Source organism: Talpa europaea, assembly GCF_964194135.1.
Source record: "Talpa europaea genome assembly, chromosome: 7".
In the NCBI taxonomy this organism is placed as follows: domain Eukaryota; kingdom Metazoa; phylum Chordata; class Mammalia; order Eulipotyphla; family Talpidae; genus Talpa; species Talpa europaea.
The window spans coordinates 51,117,379-51,138,697 of NC_140074.1; the positions used below are offsets into that span (position 1 = coordinate 51,117,379).

A 21,319-nucleotide genomic window follows, 5' to 3' on the forward strand; every position below is an offset into this window, starting at 1 on the left:
GGAATGATCATGGAGAGTACATCAGTCAGGGTTCCCACAGTAAAGAGATGGCAAACTCAGATTAGAATTACCTAAAGAGGGTTTATTCATAAAAGGAATAATTATAAAATAGGACATGAGCTAGGACTACGCAGGGCAGAACAAAAGCAGATAAGCAACAATGATTACCAGAACCCAGATAATATAATTCAGGCTACCATTAAGAAAGGGGATAAATATCCTGACCTCATTTGCCTCCTTCCCTTCAACCTGCTCCTAAGTTGAACCCAACAAGAAGCCAAAGAACCTGGGGATTCTTTTTTTTACAGCTGAGAGTCAGGTGAAAAAGGGTAGAGGATAGATCTGCAGAAGTAAATGAATGATAACTGGCCCCAATTTCTTCTAACATTTTATAAAATTAAAATTACAGTCTCATCATTAAAAATTAAAACCTTGCTTAGAAAGCTAAAATTCCACCCCCCATAACCCTAAATCCTTCCCCAGCAGTAATTAATTTGTTATCTTCATTTTGGTAGGGTTTGTTGTTGATTTTTTTTTTCCCTTGACAGAGAGATACACTCACCACAATAAAATAGAATTGTGTCATAAAGTGTTATTTACTTAACAGTATTAATAACGCTATTAAGATTGCTATTATTTTCTGCAACTTTTCTTTTTTTTTGAGGTAACACTGGTTTACATCACTGTGTACGACTCAGAGGAATAGGTTCACACCTCTTCAGATGTGCATCACCTCACCATACCCAACCCAGAGCACCAGCACCCCTGTATCATATACCACTGACTCCCCTCCCCTCTAGTGGCCTCAATTCAGCACTCATTTCCAGACTTTGTATTGGTTTAATTTTGTCAGTTTGTTTTGTTTTATATTCCACATGAGTGAAATTATCTGCTATATGTCTTTCTCCCTTTGACGTATTTAGCATAATCCCCTCCACTTCCATCCATGTAGCAAACTGCAGCTGATCCTTTCTATAGTTGAATAGTATTCCATCAACTATATGTACCAAATCTAACTTTAGTCACCATATCTCCTAAATTTAGCAACTTAGGTTGCTTCCATAACTTGGCTGTTGTAAATAGTGCTGCAATGAACATAGGCGTATATATACTCTTCCATTGCGTTTTTGCATTCTTAGGATAAACGGCAAGGAATGGGATTACTGGATCATAAGGTAGGTATATCTATATTTAATATTTTGAGAAACCTCCATTCTTTTTTCCATAGGGGCTGTTCTAGTCTGCATTCTCACCATTAGTGTACAAGGGTTCCTTTTTCTCCACACTCTAGCCAAAATTTGTGGTTTCTGGGGTTTTGATATGAGCCATTCTCATTGGAGTGAGGTGGTATCTCCATATGCTTTTAATTTGCATTTCCTGATGATAGGTGATAATTAACATTTTTTTAAAGATTTATTTATTTATACATACAAGAACTTGAGTTCAAGCCAGAGGTGCAGGAAATGAGAGGATTCATCAGAGACAGAGCAGGGAACAGAACAGGCAGATCTACTGAAATACACTGCTGAGGGGAGCAGCAGGCAAGACAGGAGAGGTACGCTGTGCCAGGTGTGTTAGCTCCCTGGCTGGGGATCAAACTCATGCTGCAGTGGCTGCAGAGAGCTTCAGAGTGCTGAGACTTAACCCCTTGCACCACCAGGGAGGACCATGATAGTCAACATTTTTTTCATGTGCCTGTAGGCCATTTTGTATGTCTTCTTTGGAGAAGGGTCTGCTTAGCTCCTCTGTCCAATTTTTGATTGGAGTTTTTGTTCTCTTTTTATTGAAATGGATGAATTTTTTTTTTTTAAAGAGGCATGTATTTTTATTTATTTGTTTGTTTGTTTGTACATGCACTGGGTACAGTCAGAAGCGCGGGAGGGTGAGAGAATTCACCAGAGCCAGAGCGGGGAGCAGAGCAGGCAGAAGGACCGAAGTTCACTGCTGAGGGGAGCAGCGGGCTGCAGGAGAGGTCTGCGCGCCATGTGGGACCCTCCTCTGGTGGCCGGGGAGCAGCCGGGGATCGAACCGGCGCCGCAGAGGCCGCGGACAGCTTTGCAACCCTGCGCTCAACTGCTGCGCCACCGGGGAGGCCCATGGATGAATTCTTTATAGATCTATATTAGCCCCTGGTGGGATGTATGACATGCACATATTTTCTCCCATTCATTAGGTGTCTTTTTGTTTTACTGATAAGTTGCTTTGTTTTGCTGTACATAGTTTGATGTTCCATTTGTTTATTTTTGCTTTCATTTTCCTTGTGGTTGGAGTTGAGTCCCAAAGACAACAGTAAAACTAATGTGTGGAGTATTTTGCCTAAATTCTTCTCCCTGTTTAATGGATTCTGGTCTTATATTCAAATCTTTAATCCACTTTGAGCTGATTTTTGTTTAGAGGTGAGCAAGTGGTCCAGTTTCATTTTTTTGCATATGGCTGATCTCTGCAACCTGTTTTTTTTTTTTTTTAATTTATGAATATAAGAACGAGGGTTTAGGCCAGAGGTGTGGGGTGGTGAGAGGATTCACCAGAGTGGGGAACAGAACAGGCAGACTGACTGAAATACACTGAGGGGAGCAGCGGCCGAGACAGGAGAGGTCTGCTGCACCATGTGGGTTAGCTCCCTGGCCAGGGATCGAACTCGTGCTGCAGAGGCTGCAGATAGCTTGATAACACTGAGACTTTACCGGCTGCACCACCAGGACAGCTGCAGGGAAGCCCTGCAACCTTTTTTCCACCATTTTTACTTCAGTTATAAAGTACTGCTCAATAAGTCAAGAAAGAAGGCTTGATTCTCTACCTCAGTGGCTCTCAAAATATACCAACACCACCCTCAGCATATTAACATCACATGGAAAATTGTTTAAAATACAAAATATTAGGTCCCATCCTAATGAAGTGAACAAAAACTTAGGAGGTGGAGCCCAGTAATCTCCTTTTAAGAATTTTAGTCACTTTAAGTATCATGCAGGTTAAAAAGTCTACCACTTGGCTACTCAAAACTACAGCATCTAGTGTTATAGCTAGAAAATCTGTGTTTTAAGATTCCCAGTTGATGCATAAATAACTGAAGTGTGAGAAGTGCTGGTCTACCACAAAGCTGTCAAACACAACCCCAATTCATATTTCCCAGTTCCCATCCACACACTGTGGATGAGTGGTTTCTGGGGATGAGACAGGGGAAGGCCAACAGAAAGAGCAGAAAGGCTTTTAATCTCTTTGAATATGAATCTATCATTCCTGTGGGAAAAACAACAGCACTGCTGCCCTAGTTACACAAAGCATGTTAGCAGTGTCATCTTTGGCACTGATAGAGAGCATGTAAGTAACATTAAGTTACTTTGGAAAATGATTGCTCTTAGTGTCAATGTTACATCATAAGTTTTCATTTTCCTTTTAAAATAAGTGAATTTCAATTTTAACCCCAGGCACAATAAAATTAGATAAGGGTAGCTAACCTTTGTTTGTATCACTTATATTGTAGTGGCAATCCATTTTGAAACAAACCACAGAGCAACAACTTTCCTGTTCTAACAAGTGCATCTACTACCACTTCCAGGCTGCAACTCCAACTCTGTACAGCTTGAGGGGAAGGGAAATGTCCCCAGAGTTCCTACTACTTTCCTCAAAGGCTCAGAACTATCTTCCAAAACCAGCACCTTAAAGCTCCTGCCTCAGCCTCTCCTTTTGCTATTCTGTCATTTTCCTCCACTGAGTTTTAGGTCTGTCTTGAATCAACTACAAATATGACTCTCTCAGGAAACCTTCCAGGAGAACTACATGCTTATTTGTGCCAGAGAATCATAGCCTCACTGTTCAATTCAGCCTGACTCCGCCTAATGCAACAAACGATCTGCTTTTTAAAGGTACTTCCAGTTTCACTTCTAGTTCCTACCAGGCTTACGCCTCGCTCCAATGTAAGACAGGCCCCCCTTTTCTGAGCTTTCCTGACCAAGGAAGTAGCATGGTTAATTCTGTGGGGCCCCTACCCAATTTGACTTGTCTCCCTTCATAAGATAATCGTGGAACCAACAGTTCTAAAGACCCTTTTCAATTTGACAACTTTTTTTCCACCATAGAAACAAAGAGTTCATAGTCAGGACCTGAAATAAATTTGGGCCTTGCCTTTTAAATTATATCGCAGCAGGAAAAAATACAACCATTCTATCAAACAATATCAACTGATATAGTTCATTTTTTAAAAAAGATTCTGTTCTGCCAAAAGTTAGACTTAAACTAAGTATTATCTAAACATTCTAAAGTGAAATTCTAACTTTAGTTTTGAGCTCAACACAGACAGCAACAACCTCAAGAGTAACATTCATTTTAAGAAAGCAAATCTTTTGACATGTTACCTTTGTTGTTTTTTTGGTTTTCTTTTTAAAAATCACATAATGGGTGAGGGCCTCCCTGGTGGCGCAAGGGGTTAAGCCTCAGCGCTATGAAGCTATTGGCAGCCACTGAAACACGAGTTTGATCCCCGGCCAGGGAGCTAACCCATGTGGCAGACCTCTCCTATCTTGCTAGCTGCTCCCTTCAGCAGTATATTTCAGTAGATCTGCCTGTTCGTCTCCCCACCCTTTCTCTGGTGAATCCTCTCACCCCCTTCCCCTGCACCTTTGGCCTACAACCCAGCTCTTGTATGCATAAATAAATCTTTAAAAAAAAAAAAAAACTAAACCAGTAAATGGATGGAAATTTGTTAATTATCTAGATTAATTAGCTTTTTACCATGCCTGGATGAAAAGGATATCTGTCTCTTATGAATTAATTCCATACTGTTTAGAAATTTGATAGCTGGATAATTCATTTTCCTTTCCAGGTATCCATAAAGTCTGGTACTGACCTTAAAATTCCATTTTCTTATAGAACATTTTCTAAATGAATGGCCCATCACTGCCTGCTAAGTCCATAATATACAAGAAACAATAACAGGACAACTACCTACTAATTGCTTATGAGAAGACTTACTCAATCTTAGAGCTCAACTTTAGGCCATTTTATAAAATTTTTTATCAATTTTTAAGTAGTTTATTTGGGAGCTACTAGGCTACATTATCTTCCTCAAACAACCCAGTCTCAGTGGCATCAATACAACACCTCTCTCTCCAAGTGATGCCTGAAAAGTTCATATTCTATACTAATGAATAAAAGATTGTTTAAGCTTTTGCGTGTGATATATCAGTTTATCTTAGAAATAAAGAAGGCTAAAAAGAAATCTAATATCAACTTTTGCACAGATTAAAGGGTGGGGTACCCATATCCACAAAGAAACGGTGGGATTCTGAAGTTCTTCTGAGTAGGGTCAAATTTTCTGTGGAAAGTTTTGTATCTATTTAAGCACCAAAACAAGCTCTCGGTAAAGATCTTAATGTTCAAGAATCATAGAACATGGGGGATTTTCTAAGAAGCAATTTAAATATGCCCGAACCCACTTTACTCCTACTCCTGACATGAAAAAATAATGAATGATTAAAATTTTTTTATTTTAATAATGAATTATTATAAAAATATTACTTTAAAGAAAAAAAGAAAAACAAAATAAATAATATAATAATAAATTAACACAATAATTCAAAACTTTTTTAAAAAAGGATATTTTTCAAGAGCGATGATGAAACTCAAGACTGCAAATTGCCTTCAGGGGCATAAGCAGTGATCACTGTGCTTATAGTCTACTCTTCCGTTACCAAAACTGACCACAAATTTTGCTCAAGGTACCTATAAAGTGCGATACAGTAAAGCAGGATAGCTAAAAATACAGACTCTGGAACTGGATGGCTTGGATTTATATCCCAGAAATCACTCTTAATAGCTCCATCATCTATGGCAAATTATTTAACCTTTCTGTGCTCCAGTTTATTCATCTGTATAATAAGGACAATGATAGCACCAACCTAAAAGGACTGTAGTGAAAATTAAATTAATTCAGGAAAAGCACTTAGAACAAAGTCTTGCACATATTAAGTACACAGTAAGTGACCACTATCCAGATATTAAAGAAATAAGTAGGATTTGTAAACACTGAAGGACGATAGGCATTCCAAGCTGAAGTAACAGAAGGACAGACAGAGGTGAGTAAATTATACTCAAAAGGGCAACAGGACATTCTATTTCCCTGGAGAATAATATTCATGAGGAAAATAGCAGAAATTGAAATAATGAAGGCCCAATATGCTGGCCCTGAATGCCAGACTTCTTTTAGTCAAAAGACAGCCATTTTATTTTTATTTTATCTGATCAGATTGTGCTTCAATAATGTTAATTATCAAAGTTATCACAGCACTTCTACTAACTCTGATGTTCTCTGACCTCTTATTAAGGGTAAGCAGACCCAAAAATGAGTTTGATCTGCTCACATACTTCCCAAATCTATTGCTGAACTGTTGCATATTTGAATTATATCTGAAATCCTCGCTGTGCCTGGTACACAGTAGGCATTCAACAGATGCTTTATCATTACTTTCAAAGGCCAAGAGAGTACAATAAACAAAGGTTAGTCACTAAAGGAAGTAGCCAAAATAACAGTTTACAATTAAACTAAATTTGCCTAAAATAGTAGGGGGAAAGTGACCAATCTTTTCATTAAAACTGGATAAAATGAATCCTTGTATATACTTTTAAATCTCAAAGTATAGCTACCTAATTGGTTATCTTTTGAAAGGATTATTTGGGCAATATCTTTGTAACGGACTGCCCAGTATTCCAATGTGAAAATAAATTTAAGGTAGATTTCCTTAAGACAGCTCTACTCCCATGTTCACTGTAGCATTAATCACACTGGTGAAGAGAGAGAAATAATCTAAATGTTTGACAGCTGAAGGGCTGAGGAGGATATAGCATCCACATACAATGGAATACTATCCAGCCATAAGACAGAAGGAAATTCTGCTATCAACAACAACTTGCATGAACCTGGAGATTATGCTAAGTGAAATAAACCAGAAAGAGAAAAAACACACAACTTCACTTCTATGTGGATTTAAAAAGCATTCTTTTTTTAATTTAAAAATTCAAACTCATAGAAATAGAGTAGACTGGTGGTAACCAGAGGCTGGAGGGTGGGGGGAAACGGTGATGTTGATCAAAACAAGCCTTCAGTTATAAAATGAGTAAGTTCTGAGAGTAGAGAGTGACATCTGCTGAGAGTAGATATTAAACATTCTCACCAGAAAAAAGAAAAAGTATGTAAGGTGATATATATGTATTAAAAACCTGACTGTAGTGATCATTTCAGCGCATATCAAATCTTTAAAAATACTCAATTTTTGTCAATAAAAAAGGTACATTTCCTCAAACAGGACAAAACCATGCTACACAGTCAAAATAAAAGTCCAACTCCTGATCTGACACCACCAGTAACAGCAGGAAGGGCGGACTCATGTAGCTATGGGCTCCCATGGAGTACACTACCTGGCTGCCTTACTCAACCAGATGTCAATGCTAATTACAACAAAAACAGGGCTCGTTTCAGCTCACCCAGAGAAAGGGAGACTGGAGTAAAACTATCCTGAAGTTTAAAGATAACCTTTGCTGTCAACTGTTTGGTGCATGTTTTTAAAAAAAAAAAAGGTTTGTTTGAGACACTAGTAAGAGTAATATACAAATAGTTAACATAGTAAGAAAAAAGGTGTTCACTAAAAGATTTCAAGAGAGCTTGAAAACATATCATGACATAGGACAACTGATGTGAGTTTATTATGCAAATATCCCCAGATTGATTGATTTTTATTTTTGATGCTGGTCAGGGGAAATCAGCTGCCCCAAAATGTCAGTGCTTACTTTCATCAATAGAAACTTTAAAAAAAGGATTAGTGGGAACCCCCCTAGATTGTTAGCAAGTTATGTGTTTGGCTTTCTTTGGCAATCTCATTCTGCAACACAAACACAAAGCAAAAAGTAAATCCAGATTTCTACATACCTTCTTGCAAAGTACTTTCCAGTTACAATTTTAGACTGAAAAAAAAAAAATTCCGGCTGTCTTGTGCTTTTTAAAGCTTCAAGTATCTCACAAGTATTAGAATTTAAAGCCCTGAAATATATTCACTTAAACACATTCCCGTCAGCATTACCAACAACGCTCCATTATCCATTTTGGTACTGTCTCCAGATGATTTTTAATCCCCGCCTGACTTCTCCCTACCAACAAGTACTTGGATACCATCTTTACCCTGCCTGCCCCCATTACTTAGTTGTGCTCAGGGAATTATAATTACAGTGATCCCGCCTTTAGAACATCCTCACAGCACAAAGCCTCTTTGTATGATTGGGGGTGAGAGGGGTGTCTTACAAGCTCCACCGCTAAGGGTGGGTGGTGGCAACACAGGCAGCAGTGAAGGAAAAGGAGTGAAGCCACTATGGGGTCCTTGGAGACTTCGAGCTCGATATTATTTAGAGGTGTTTTACTTATGTGTGCCCAGTCAAGGTTCTAAGAAGCCTCTGCAGCCTTCCCATGGAGGGTGGGGGCAGGGGATGTTATCCTGACAGATGGGCAAAAATTACCACCAAGTCCAGAAAGTCAGGGAGCAAAAGGAAGCACGACAAAATGAGAAGAGAAAGCAAGAGGTAAAGCATGCTCCTGTGCTGTTCTCAGGACCTGACAATGAATAGGTGGTCAGTACTGGTATAACTGATATCCAATAGGTGTTCAAATATGTGTTGAGGCAGCAACAAAAATCTGTTTAGAAAGACAAATCTATTGAATATATGTACGGCCTAAAAATCAACTGAAAAATTATTTTTATTATGAGAGTACCAAGTTCTAGTTGCAAAAGTGGTTATGAAATGAATACTCATTTTACTTTTACCCTACTACTTCAGGCCAGTCTTCAAAACCACTCACTTTCTGGCTCCGTGACAATAAAAGAGGTTCAACTGAAGATCAGTGAGTACCATTTGCAGACACTGAATGCAAAGGTGCTGAAGCAGAACGGATACACAAACAGGTAACTAACTCTCAATTCAATGAACATCCCAAAAGCACTGCAAAATGTCCTATTACTTAACTGCCTGCTAAGCTCTTATCCAGGTATATATTTCTTTCTCTTACCACTTCTTCCCTGTTTTTTTCTTTCAAAAAAGCCAAATGATTATAAATCAAAACTCACAATCTCTCTCATTTCTACACAATTTATCACAAAATCAAAATGCAGTGTTAGCTTTCCATAGTAGAACTGGAGGCAATTACTGATAAGCCCTAGTATAGATCCATCATTCTCTTCCCCCACCAGTCCAACAACACTCTAGTTCACTGTCCTAAGAATAAATAGTCCCTAGAAGAGCACTAATATCTATTTTAGCAAATAGGGGGAAAAAAAAAAAAAACTGCTTTGGGCTAGGCCTATAGGTGAGAACTGCTTATTCTCCATGTGTGGGCATATAATCATTGTTTAACATTTGTGATTTTATTTACATACATTTTCTTCACAAAAAATAAAATTCCTTCATGATAGCAGGCAAAAGCACAATGGAACTCTCTATCCATCACCCTCAAACGTGTTTTAAAAAATAATAAAAAAGACAACAGAAACCACTTCAAATGTACCTCTCCCTTGAGCCCACAGAACAGCACTCTTCCATGACAACTGTTCTGAAAAACACACTGCCATTATTTGCAAAAGCAGTAGGAAGTCCAGTCTTGTCCTTGGTTAGGTACTCCCCCAACTCCCAAGAAAAAAATGAAACAGCAAGAAGCAGAAACAACCACTTAATGGAAAATACAAATGGGTAAATATTTTCAAAATTGGCTAAAAAGCCTCAGGTCTTAAGAAATTCAGGAATGATGGTGCAGAGGGAAATGGAAAGAGAAAAATACAGGTACTTCGCCTTCAAAGTGGAGAGAAAGATGGCAGAGAGCTATCTACCTTCTCTCCTTCACTCACCAGATGCTTTTGTCTTTTTTAATGATTTCTCTCTCATTCTATCTCTCTACAAATGATGGTATTTTTCTAAATAGCTTATTCTGGATATATTTCTCTAGCCCAGGAACAAATTTTACAGTTTTAAGCTGCTGATCTTGGTGCTCTAACTGAATATGTTGATGAAGAGTAGGAGTGTCAGATCCCTTCCCAAGGCAAGTTCACTGGAGAAACTCTTTTGGCGCACCAGACCCAGCACTGACCAGGCCTCTTTGCACAGCAAACGATGAAGTGGATGGCACAGTTAGTCAAAGTTGAACCAACAGTTCCAAACCTCCAGGGTGCCCTCTCAGAGGAGACAGTTACATATGAGGTACCACCCCATACGACAGCTCTGCAAAAGTATACCAATGCAAAACTGCACCTCCAGGGTAGGCTTCTAAAAAGAAGAACCTCACCAAAGAAACAAGTATTTCACAAATATTACCAGAAATGCTCGTGTCTGTTAATACATATTCATTACTAAACACATTAGGACTAGAGCAAAAAGGTTCTAGCAGAGAAGGAAAACCAGCAAATTTGGGAGAAAGGAAAGTCTTTTTTAAAAAAAGATTATTTATTTATGCATACAAGAACTAGGGTGTAGGCCAGAGGTGCGGGGGAGGTGAGGTGAGAGGATTCACCAGAGACAGAGCAGGGGGAGCAGAACAGACAGAACAGATCTACTGAAATACACTGCTGAGGGGAGCAGCAGTGTGCGAGACAGGAGAGGTCTGCTGCCTAATGTGGGTTAGTTCCCAGGCCAGACGGAACTCTGTGCTGTAATAGCTGGCAATAGCTTCATAGCACTGTGTCTTTAACCCCGGTGCCACCGAAAGGGATAATCAGTTGTTTCCTAAAGACCTAAATGTTTCACTACAGGCTCAAACAGCTGAACTTAAATTGCGTGTCAAGAGATAAAATACTTAACAATCACCATCATCTGCAAAGAAGGGACAATCACATACCCATTTGATACAGGGAGTTTGTTTTCTCCAAATTTGCAAGTTTTCCTTCTCTGTTAGACCCCATTTTGCTTTTATCCTAACGATAAAACCACATGTAGTGACCCGTGTGGTTAAAGTCTAAAAAACCTCATAAACTGCCCTGTGGTTGGTGGGCACCCTAACTACCTGCACGGTATTAAGAGTAACAGACAACCTGGACTAAGAAGGTTTTAATATTTGCAGGTTTCCAACCCCATCATTCTTTCATGCCCTACAAAAGAGTTAAGTATCACTTGGGTCCAAACCAGTCCCAGACCCACAGGAGAGGCAACAGAAGGCTGCCTTGCGGCTAGGTTGGGGCAAAGCTGAGATGCAGTGCAGCCCAGAGTAAGAAGGATCCTAAGGCAAAGGTTCTCAAACTTTAGTGGGTATCAGAATTTACTGGGGAACTTTTTCCAGAATCAGATTTCTGGGCCCCTCCTCACCTCAGATAAGTCAAAAATATCACCAAAAAGCACTTACATTTTGACAAAGCTCAAACTGTTAACCTAGGTCCACCAGAAAGGTTACTATAGACTGGGAAATCCTCCACCCCATCAGCAGTTCCAAAATAAGAGTCACACACGGCAAAACTAGGCTTTGCAGGTTACAAAGGGGTAAGAAAAGGATCACCAGCCTGTGTGATTAACAGGCTGTACTGGGCTAGAGTCTGCAGCTAGAGTTTCATTATTACAGGACAGGAACCCTGTGCTCTATAAATAAGAAAATGTTTTTCAAGTGAGAAATATCTCAAACATCTAAAAGATATTTTAAATAACATGACTATCTCTATAACCTGCACCCAACATGAACAATCTTAACTCACAACTGATTCAGATTTTTTTAGTAATAGAGTACAGATATAAAAAAACAAATTAAGTAAAGCCCTAGGTACCTCCTGTTCAATCCAATTCCTCATCTTCTTGTCCCAGAGGTAGTCACTACTCTGAATTTTTTGTTAGCTGTTACTGCACATTTTTATACTGTTAATACACATGTAAATAGGCACAAACAATATTTTACATGTTTTCAGACTTTATACAAGTGGAAGCATTCTGTAAGAAATCTGTGATTTGCTCCTCCACCCCATATTATATTTGTGAAATTCAACCATTTTAAGGCATGTGGCTATAGTTTATTTTTCACACTGCTACATTATTCAGGACTATCTAACAATTTAGGTATTCCCCCCATTGGTGGACACTGAAGCTGCAATGAGCATTCTTGTACTGCTTTTGTACTAACTTTCTTGGACAAGTGTGCAAGAATTTGTCGGGATATACACCAGGGAAATGGACATTTTGAGTAGATAATTTGCCCTCACTCAATTAGACTTCACTATACTACCCTGCAAACTGCATATCCATTTACAGTCCCACTAGAAACATATAAAAGTTGATTTCCCTACAACCTAACACTTGGTCATCACAGCATTTAATTTTTGCCAGTTTGATGGGTGTGAAATGGCATCTCACTGTTGTTTTAATTTGCATTTCTCTGATTATAAATCTCTGACAAGTGAATTTTCATGCTTTTACATATATAATCTGTCAAATATGTGCTCCTAGTAGTTTTTTAAGAAAAATCAAACCCATCTTGTCTGAATCAGGGCAGTTCTTCCCAAACCACCACAGCTGGAAAGCTGAGGTGCATGAGGGCAGCAAGCAAACAGCTGACTTAAACAAGGAATCCTCTTGGACAAAGGGCCTAATTAATGCATTTGCTAATTATCTTTCCCTCCCCTCTTTTGTCAAGTCTTACAAGACAATACTATGGGCACTAAAAGGCTGCAGCCTTAGAACAGTAGAACATAGGGGTAGGAATGCTAAAACATTTATATAAAAGTACTTGCAACTATTTTTACTCAAAGAAAATGAAGAAATTGCAGACCAAAACCTATTACTCAACCTTACAAGATACCATCCACCTCTAATAGACTCATACATGTGACTCCCTCTTTTTTCCCTCCAATCTTTTTCTCTAGACCTACACACCCTTAGGCAACCCCCTCCCTTCTCCCACAATGACTAAACATCCTCTTCTTTGCCCCATTCCAGAGCTTCTATTTTCTAGCTCCACGGTACCCTCTTCATTGCCTATAACAGTTGCTGTCTCTCCCACTTCTGAAGATCTGTAAGTCCTCTCCTCCTTCCCGTTCTAAAATACATCCACAGTAAGAACAACCCATCCAATCACTCTTTCCAAAGAAAAACGGAAAACCCATGCAGCACATGGCCCTGCATTATATGTGGGGGGCGCCGGGGGGAGGGGGGGTTGGAGTGGAAGGGAGGGCCGGGACTTGTCCCAAGCCTCCCTGTTTCCTTCCCCTTCAATCCTGGAGTAACTGTTCTTTCCCCAGGGGCTCTCCAAGTATAAGAGGTCCAGAACACCTTAAAAAAAAAAAAAACCCAAACAAAACTCCTTCTGCCTTCTGTGACAGAAATGCCTATACCAGAGCCACACAGGCATTTCTGTTTGCGGAATGAAGGAAACTCGGGTCATTTCGTGGGAAAAGACACCTAGGGCGTCTCCACAAAAGTAGGAGGCCTCCCTCCTATTAATTCCAGCTGGATTGGTTTAGCCCGTGCAGTGGTGAGGAAGGTGGCCTGGCAGAGACCAAACGGTCCCCATGTTAAGAAGTTTCGTCGCTCTGCACCACTCACTCCAGAAAGCCCTCTCCCCGAGAGCGCACCCCTCACAGGAGTCTGTCCCCCGCGACTCCTCAAATCGGCTCCCCGGGGTGGCTGCATGAAGCCCCCGAAGCGGCCCCTGCTCCTCGGTCCCACCACGCGAGAGATCCTTTCTCCTCATCCAGCCCCAAAAAGCGTCGGGTGGGCGTGCCTGGGAGCGGGGCCTAGCGCCCCCTCCTCCTCGATGAACCTCTCGGGGCTCTCGAGGGCTGAGGGCTCCGCCGCCTCCCAGCGCCCCCCGCCCGGGGACCGCGCCGGCTCGGGGTGCCCCCTGGGTCCCCGCCAGGCTACGCCTCTCCCGGGCTATGTGACCTTGGGCAAGTCACTTTCCCCCGCAGCCTCAGTTTCCTCGTCCACCAAGTGAGACCCAGAAGGGTCCTGCCCCGCCACCCCCGGGTGGGGGCCCCGCCGGATGGGAAACGCTTTGTGAGCCGCTCCGCGCGAGCGGGACTCGGGGCTCACCGGGGACCCGCGGCCCGCCCGAGCCGCCCCGGGCCACGCTCCACCCCCTCGGCGGGGCCGGGCGGCCGGACCGCACGCCCCGGGGCCCCCCACCCCCGAGCCCACCCACGCCCCTCCCCGCCCGGCCCGCCCCGCGACCCCGTACCTGCTCCGGGCGCTCGGCCGCAAGCGCCGCCTCCCTGGGCGCCCGCCCGGAGAGGCCCGTGGCCGGGAGGGCTGAGGCGGCCGGCGGCGGCGGGCTCGGGCCGGGGCGGCGGCGGCGGCGGCGGCGGGGGGCGCGGGCGGCGCGGGGGCCCGAGCTCGGCGGGGCCCGGCCTGGGAGACGAAGACTGAGGCTGGAAGTGCGCGGCGGCCGCGGCTGCTGAGGCGGCGGCGGCGGCGGCGCTTCCGCTCATGGCGGAGCCTCAGGCAGCTGCTCCGGCTGCGACTCGACTCCGGCGCGGCGGGCGCTGGCTGGGCCCCGGCCGGCGGCGGCGGCGGCGGCGGCGGCGCTGGCGACGGAGGCGGCTCCCGCAGGGGGAGGAGGCGGAGCCGGGAAGCGGCCGCGGCGGAGGAGGGGGCGGGGCGCGGGGGGGGCGGGGACGCCGCGCCGCCGCCGCCAATGGGCTGCCGGCTCCCGGGCCGCGGCTCCGGGGCCGGGCGGGCGGCGCCGCGGGGCACCCTCCGCCCCGGCTGCTCGCGGAGGTGGGGCGGCCGAGGGCCCCCCGCCGGGAGCGCCCGGCTCCAGGGGCTGCCCCGCCCCGGGCCCGCCCCCGGGGCGCGGCTGCGGGCCTCCCGGGCCTGGCCTCGCGCGACCAGGCCCGGCTGCGCCTCAGGCTTCGCTGCGCCGCTGCCTCCGGCGCGGTGGTTCCGTGCCGCGGAGTTTGCCGGGGCTCGGCCGGGAGCTACTGTCCGCCCGCCGGCCTCTCTCGCCGCGGCTTCCTGCCTCCGGTCCTCCCAGCTGTGGCCGCGGCCCCCGCGCCCGCCCCTCCCTCATGACTGTTTCCTCAAAGTTTTTCCCTTTCAGACACTTAGGAAAGAAGCTCGCGCTCCCCGTCGTGGGATGTGTCTCGGTGACAAATCCGTCCCCGCGGGCCCGGGAGAGAGAGCAGCAGCAGACATGAAAGGGATGGAGATGAGCCGCTTCTCTGCACTAGAAACCCATGTTGAATTCTGAGCAGAGGCCCGCATGGCTCCGCCTGGGCCCCTCGCCCCTTTCTCTGACTTTCTCTCTTCCTCTTTCATACTTTAAATGCCCTTGTTGTTCAGAGACTTACAGGAAACCATTCAACCCTCCCAGACCTAGTCTCCAAAGAGGGGAAGGCTCTGAGATGAGGAAAGGCTTTTGAGTTGATTTTTCCAGTGAGAGAAGAATTCTACAGATTCGTGACCCCTGCGACCACATCTCCTTGCAAGTGATGTTGGTCACTGAACCTATTTCCTTTTCAGGTTTCACTGAGTCTTATGTCAGAAGCATAGTGAGATAAAATAAACTCAGCCACGTGCTAGGAGTGCCTCTAAGTACAGCCATGTGAATGAGGGTACAGCTAAATTGCTGACTAGATCATTTCAATAACCCATTATCCTTAGTCATGCCACACATGTAGTCACCAGTCGGGGACTTAAGCAGAGGTAAAGACTACTAGTCGACAAGACACAGGGCTACAGAGCTAGGCTGGTCCCAAGAGAAAGGTGTGGCTGAATTTTTGGCAACAAACACTTCAGATGCCTCCCTGAACTAAGTGCATGCTCTTTCATTCCTACAATCATCAGCAGTGCTAGGCAATGGAAATTCAATAATGTAGATATAGTCCTGGACTGGAAATACAGAAACCACGGATTTCCTGTCCTGACTTTTTCTGATGGCAGAGGAAGTAGGTAACATCACCTTAATAGCTGAGGTTTAGGTCTCAATGTCCACTGTTTCCACAGATCTTGGCAGCCTGGAGTAAAATCAGACCTATTACCCACCCCAAAGACCAAACCCCAGTTTCTTACAACTTCAATTTGATCCAATACCTTGCCCACCAGCCCAGAAGAAAAAGAGTAGGCAAGCCATTTATTCCAGAAATCAAAGAAACCCACTAAGGCTGCTTTGCAGGCTAGGAAGAAACAAGAGAAAAAAAACAGGCCAGTCCCTGGGCCACCTCACTTTGCCAGTTAAGGTGTACAAAAGAATGCACTGTGTCCATGTGTGCTGTGACCTTGGTCTCAAATTTTCCATCTGCCTACAATGATCAGGAAGAGAAACGAGCATCGTGTGTTTAGACAACCACAAGTTTAACAGGGCAGGAACATAGCCTGAGTGATGGGTGGTGAGAAGAGATCAGAACAGAGAATTAGGAAAAGACTGGATCATGAAGAGTCTTGAATGCAGTGCTGAAGCATTTGAGCTTAACCCTCCAGTAACTAAAGGGAGAGAGTTCAGTGGGAAATTGACATAATCGGATTGGATTTTGAAAAGGCTACTCTACAGAAAATGGATTAAATAGGGGAACAAAAAGAAGAGCGATAAAACTGACTAAAAAATTGTTAGGCAAGAGATGAAAATGGCCCGAACTGAGGCAGAGATGGCAGCAACTAGAGCACTATTAAGGTGGTAGAATCAACAAGACAGAGCTGTTGAGGAAGACGACAATCAAGGGTAATACAGATTTTTGGCTTGGGCGACTGATTGATGGTGGTACCATTCCTGAATACAGGAAATACAGGTGAGGGACAGAAAACTCGGGTTCAAGTTAAAGCTTTTCAGTTCTGTAACCCTCACCTCATCCATATATGGCAGAAGGACCAAGAGAGTTGGGCTACTAATAATACGATTCATATGATTATTAGATTGGGCTCCAAGGACTTGCAAAGGAAAGGTGAGACAGTAGAGCTGCCCATTTCACCTCCTTCTTCCCCCACCCCCAATTTCTTAGTTACAGCAAAGTACACATTATTTCCCCCTCATTTTAAGTGTGCCATTCAGTGGCATTTATTAACTGCTGCCTTGGTCAGCTCAGGATGCATTAACAAAATACCACAGACTGAATTGTCTGGTGGCTTAAAATGTGGGGGTTTTTTGGTAGTACCGGAGGCTAGAAGTGCAAGATCAAGGTACCATCATGGTTGGTTTCTAGTGAGAGTTCTCTTCCTGATGTGGGTAATGGATTTCTTACTGTGGCCTCCCATGGTGGGAAAGAGAGAACAAGCCTTCTAAGTATCTCTACCTATAAGAACACTTATCTGATCTTGAGGGCCCCATCCTCATGTCCTCAAAATCTAATTATCTCCACAAAGCACCAAATCCATATACTATCACACAAGGGGCAGTTAGGGCTTCAACATCTGGGGGTACGGGGGATGGCAATGGACAATTCAGTACGAGCAACTGCATTCACAATGTTGTTCATCAATACCACCATCCATTTCCAGAAATTTTTCATCATCTCAAACAGGACTCTAGACCTATTAAAAGAATAACTCCCTCTTTCTTCCCTTCTCCCAACCCCTGGTACCTCTATTCTACTTTCTGTCTCTATGACTTTGTCTAATCTAGTTACCTCATTAATGTTTGACTTTTTGTATTTGGTTTATATCACTTAGCACAATGTTTTCAAGGCTCATCTATATTGTAACATATAATTAAAGCTGACTAATATTTCATCATATATATATATATATATATATACACACCACGTTTTGCCTATCCATTCATCCATCATTGGACATTTATGTTGCTCCATTTTTTGACATCATGAATAATATTTCTATGAACACTGGTGTAACGAAAGTCCTTGCTTTCATTTTTTAAAATTCCCCCCTTAAGTGGAATTGCTGCATCATATGGTATTTTTCCACATCTTATGAACACTTTCCCATTTATTTTGTGATTTATTATTATTATTATTTTCTTATTAGCCATTCTAATGGAATGAAGTGGTATCTCAGTTTGGTTTTGATTTGCATTTCCTATTTCACTTTCAAGCCCAGCATGTCTGTTACTTATATCTGTCTTCCAGTTTGGATTACAAAAAATTCAGAGACTATTACACTTCTAATAGTATGTAAAACCCAGAACAAGATAGTCTCAGCTATACCACAGACTAACACTCTTCAGCCTTAGCAAATGAATTCCAGACAAGGCTGAACTCAACAGCAGTCACAGCCATGCCCAGCAAAGGTAGCAATGCCAAAGGGAAGGGACTCAGCAGGAGATGATGAATTTAACCACCAATAACATGCAACTAACACATCACAAACACCTTGGAGAGCCTCTAAACTTTCCCTGATACACTTGGGGACGTATATTGCAGGACAAGGATTAGGGCAAAAGAACATATGCTGACCATTTTTCTCACTGTTGTAACAAGAATTAGCCCGAGTTTCGTATTTCCTTAGATTCCTAAAAGTAGAATTGCTAGGTCAATGTTTTTAAAGGTTTTACTGTCTAGAAAGATCATAGCAATTTGTTTGTTTTTACTTAAATATAGGAGATGGACTTGATCCTTTCCCTTACTTGCAAGGTCTCTGGCATGATTTTCACTTATTGATTGACTGATTGATTTTTCTCTTTTATTGAAATTCTCCAACTTCGTTCCCCTTTCCTACCATAAGAAAGCATTCTAGGGACTCCCCGGTGGCGCAGCGGTTGAGCGCTGGGTTGCGAAGCTGCCCGCGGCCTCTGAGGCGCCGGTTCGATCCCCGGCTGCTCCCCGGCCACCAGAGGAGGATCCCACATGGCGCACAGACCTCTCCTGTCGCCCACTGCTCCCCTCAGCAGTGTACTTCGGTCCTTCTGCCTGTTCTGCTCCCTGCTCTGGCTCTGGTGAATTCTCTCACCCTCCCGTGCTTCTGACTGTACCCAGTGCATGTATAAACAAAACAAACGAATAAATAAATAAAAACACATGCCTCTTTATAAAAAAAAAAGAAAGCATTCTAATGTGTTTAGCAAATATTCTTTTGTTTGTAGATATTTAATTATTATTGTAGTATTGTGTGTATATACTTATATGTGCGTTTAGGTACATGAATTTTTTTTCTTATGTAAGTAGTACTGTAAGATATACATTTTTTCTTTTTTTTTTCCTACTTGCAGCAATGGTCTATTGCTTCTAACTATTGCAGATTATGCCATCCACCACATTTTACTAAGACTTCATAATGGAAACCCAAATTGTCCCAACTTCCCACAACTAATACTAATGGGACAACTGTGAGAATTTCTTTGAGTTATATGTACAGTAATAGAATGGAATAAAATGTATAGTTTTTTTCCTTTTATATAATTTTCATTTTCATTAAAAATTTTTTATTAAAGTAGGGGCCTCCTTGAGTAACATTGCTTTTCAACATTAGATAGATAGATCAGTTTTATAACATTATAAATCAAAATCTGTATACACTATATTACGTTCACCACCAAAATTCTAATTCCCAAGATTTAAATTTTTTTATTACTGATAAGGCTAAATGTGTTTCTTTAACCACTACTTTCTTCCAGAAGTTTTATGATCACATCTTACCCCTGTCCTCCATTGCTTCTTTAAAGACTAATTTAGTCTGTAATTGAGTGTTAACACATTGAATAAATGTGATACATGGGTCCACATGAGTCTATAATGATACTCAGTGAGAGAAAGGAGAAAAAACTAATTTGCCACCAATGAAAATACCATGACGCTAGCTTCTTTGTCAGGAAATTGGTAATTAAAGAGAAAGAATGGAGCACTTAACCTGCCATTTTAGGAAGAAATGAGTTCATCCCCATTGGTAAGAGAAAACTCTTCATTACAGAAGAATGTCAGCTAATAAATGTAGGATTGATAGAATTAGAAAATCACCATTTTGCAATCTCCAATGAGATAACTGATTCAGCCAAGGATCATCAGTGAATGTTAGACTATTAAAAAAGAAAGAAAAAAGACCTATCTACCTTTGTATCTATTTTCTACCACTCATGTGCCCTATAACACTTCCAATTTGCCTTCTGCTCCCACCAATCTATTGAAATTGCAATACCTGAAGGACAACGGTGATTTCTCAATTTCTCAATACAACAGCCTTTTCTCATCCATGATCTTTTTATGGTATTTGACTTTAGAGGCCCCGTCCAACCTCCCTTTTCTTGTAACTCTTATCCACAAAAGACATGTTACCTGTAGCTATATAAAAAGTAACCTAATATTTAACGGCTCCAAATGATAATTTATTATTATTTCCTCATGATTCTGTGGGTAGACCTGGCTCAGTTAGTCGTTTTCACAATCTCTTATGAGGTTGCAGTGAGAGGGTGGCTCTGGTAGGAGTCATCTGAAAGTTCGACTGGATTAGGTGAGGCCGGCGTGCGCTGTTAATTTAGCCCTTGAACCACCACAAGGTGCTTGTCCCATAAAGCCTTGTCCTGTGAAAAAGGAATTCATAGACAAACCCTCAGATAAATAAATGGAGAGAAGCAAATCTTTATTTAGAGAGTAAAGAAAGGTTTACTTAGAGGAGAAAGAACAAAGGCAAAGACTCTAAGGCAGCGATGCCAAGAAGGGGCAGAAGATGCCTTATGGGCCTGTGTCTAGGGATATTTAAACCTTTTTTCTCTATTCTAAAATAGCATCATCCTACTTTGTGATTGGCTCTTTCTGCTATTGGCCACACTCCTCCAGGCAAATGTGCTCATTTTCCCAGCTTTTTTTTATTTTTTTATTTATTTTTATTTTTTTATTTTTATTTTATAGAGGCATGTTTTATTTATTTGTTTGTTTGTTTGTTTTGTTTATACATGCACTGGGTACAGTCAGAAGCACGGGAGGGTGAGAGAATTCACCAGAGCCAGAGCAGGGAGCAGAACAGGCAGAAGGACCGAAGTACACTGCTGAGGGGAGCAGTGGGCGACAGGAGAGGTCTGTGCGCCATGTGAGATCCTCCTCTGGTGGCCGGGGAGCAGCCGGGGATCAAACCAGCGCCGCAGAGGCCGCGGGCAGCTTCGCAACCCAGTGCTCAACCGCTGCGCCACCGGGGAGGCCCAGCTTTTTTTTTTCTTAAAGATTTTATTTATTTTATTTTTGAGTAGAAGAGCTGGGGTATAGGCCAGAGGTGTGGGGGATGAGAGGATTCACCAAAGACAGACTGGGGAGCAGAGCAGGCAGATTTACTGAAATACACTGCTAAAGGGAGCAGAGAAGCAAGACAGGAGAGGTCTACTGCACTATATGTGGGTTCCCTGGCCCCAGATGGAGCTCAGGGCATTGCAGTGGTAGTGCTAAGACTTAACCCCTAAGCCACCAGGAAGGCCCTTTTTCCTATCGCTTATCTTAGAGTTTCTCCTTTT

The 21,319-nt window shown here is 42.8% G+C and overlaps 1 protein-coding gene across 1 annotated transcript in view; it reads right to left on the reverse strand.

Moving 5' to 3' along the window:
- Positions 1 to 14,426, reverse strand: part of RNF38 (ring finger protein 38) — a gene marked incomplete at both ends in the record, with an annotated part of 106,303 nt that extends 91,877 nt beyond the window's left edge. The window contains one exon of the mRNA XM_084239187.1: positions 14,177 to 14,426. Coding sequence (XP_084095313.1) covers positions 14,177 to 14,426 — 250 coding nt within the window. The remainder of the gene's footprint in view (positions 1 to 14,176) is intronic.
- Between the last annotated feature and the right edge of the window lie 6,893 nt (positions 14,427 to 21,319).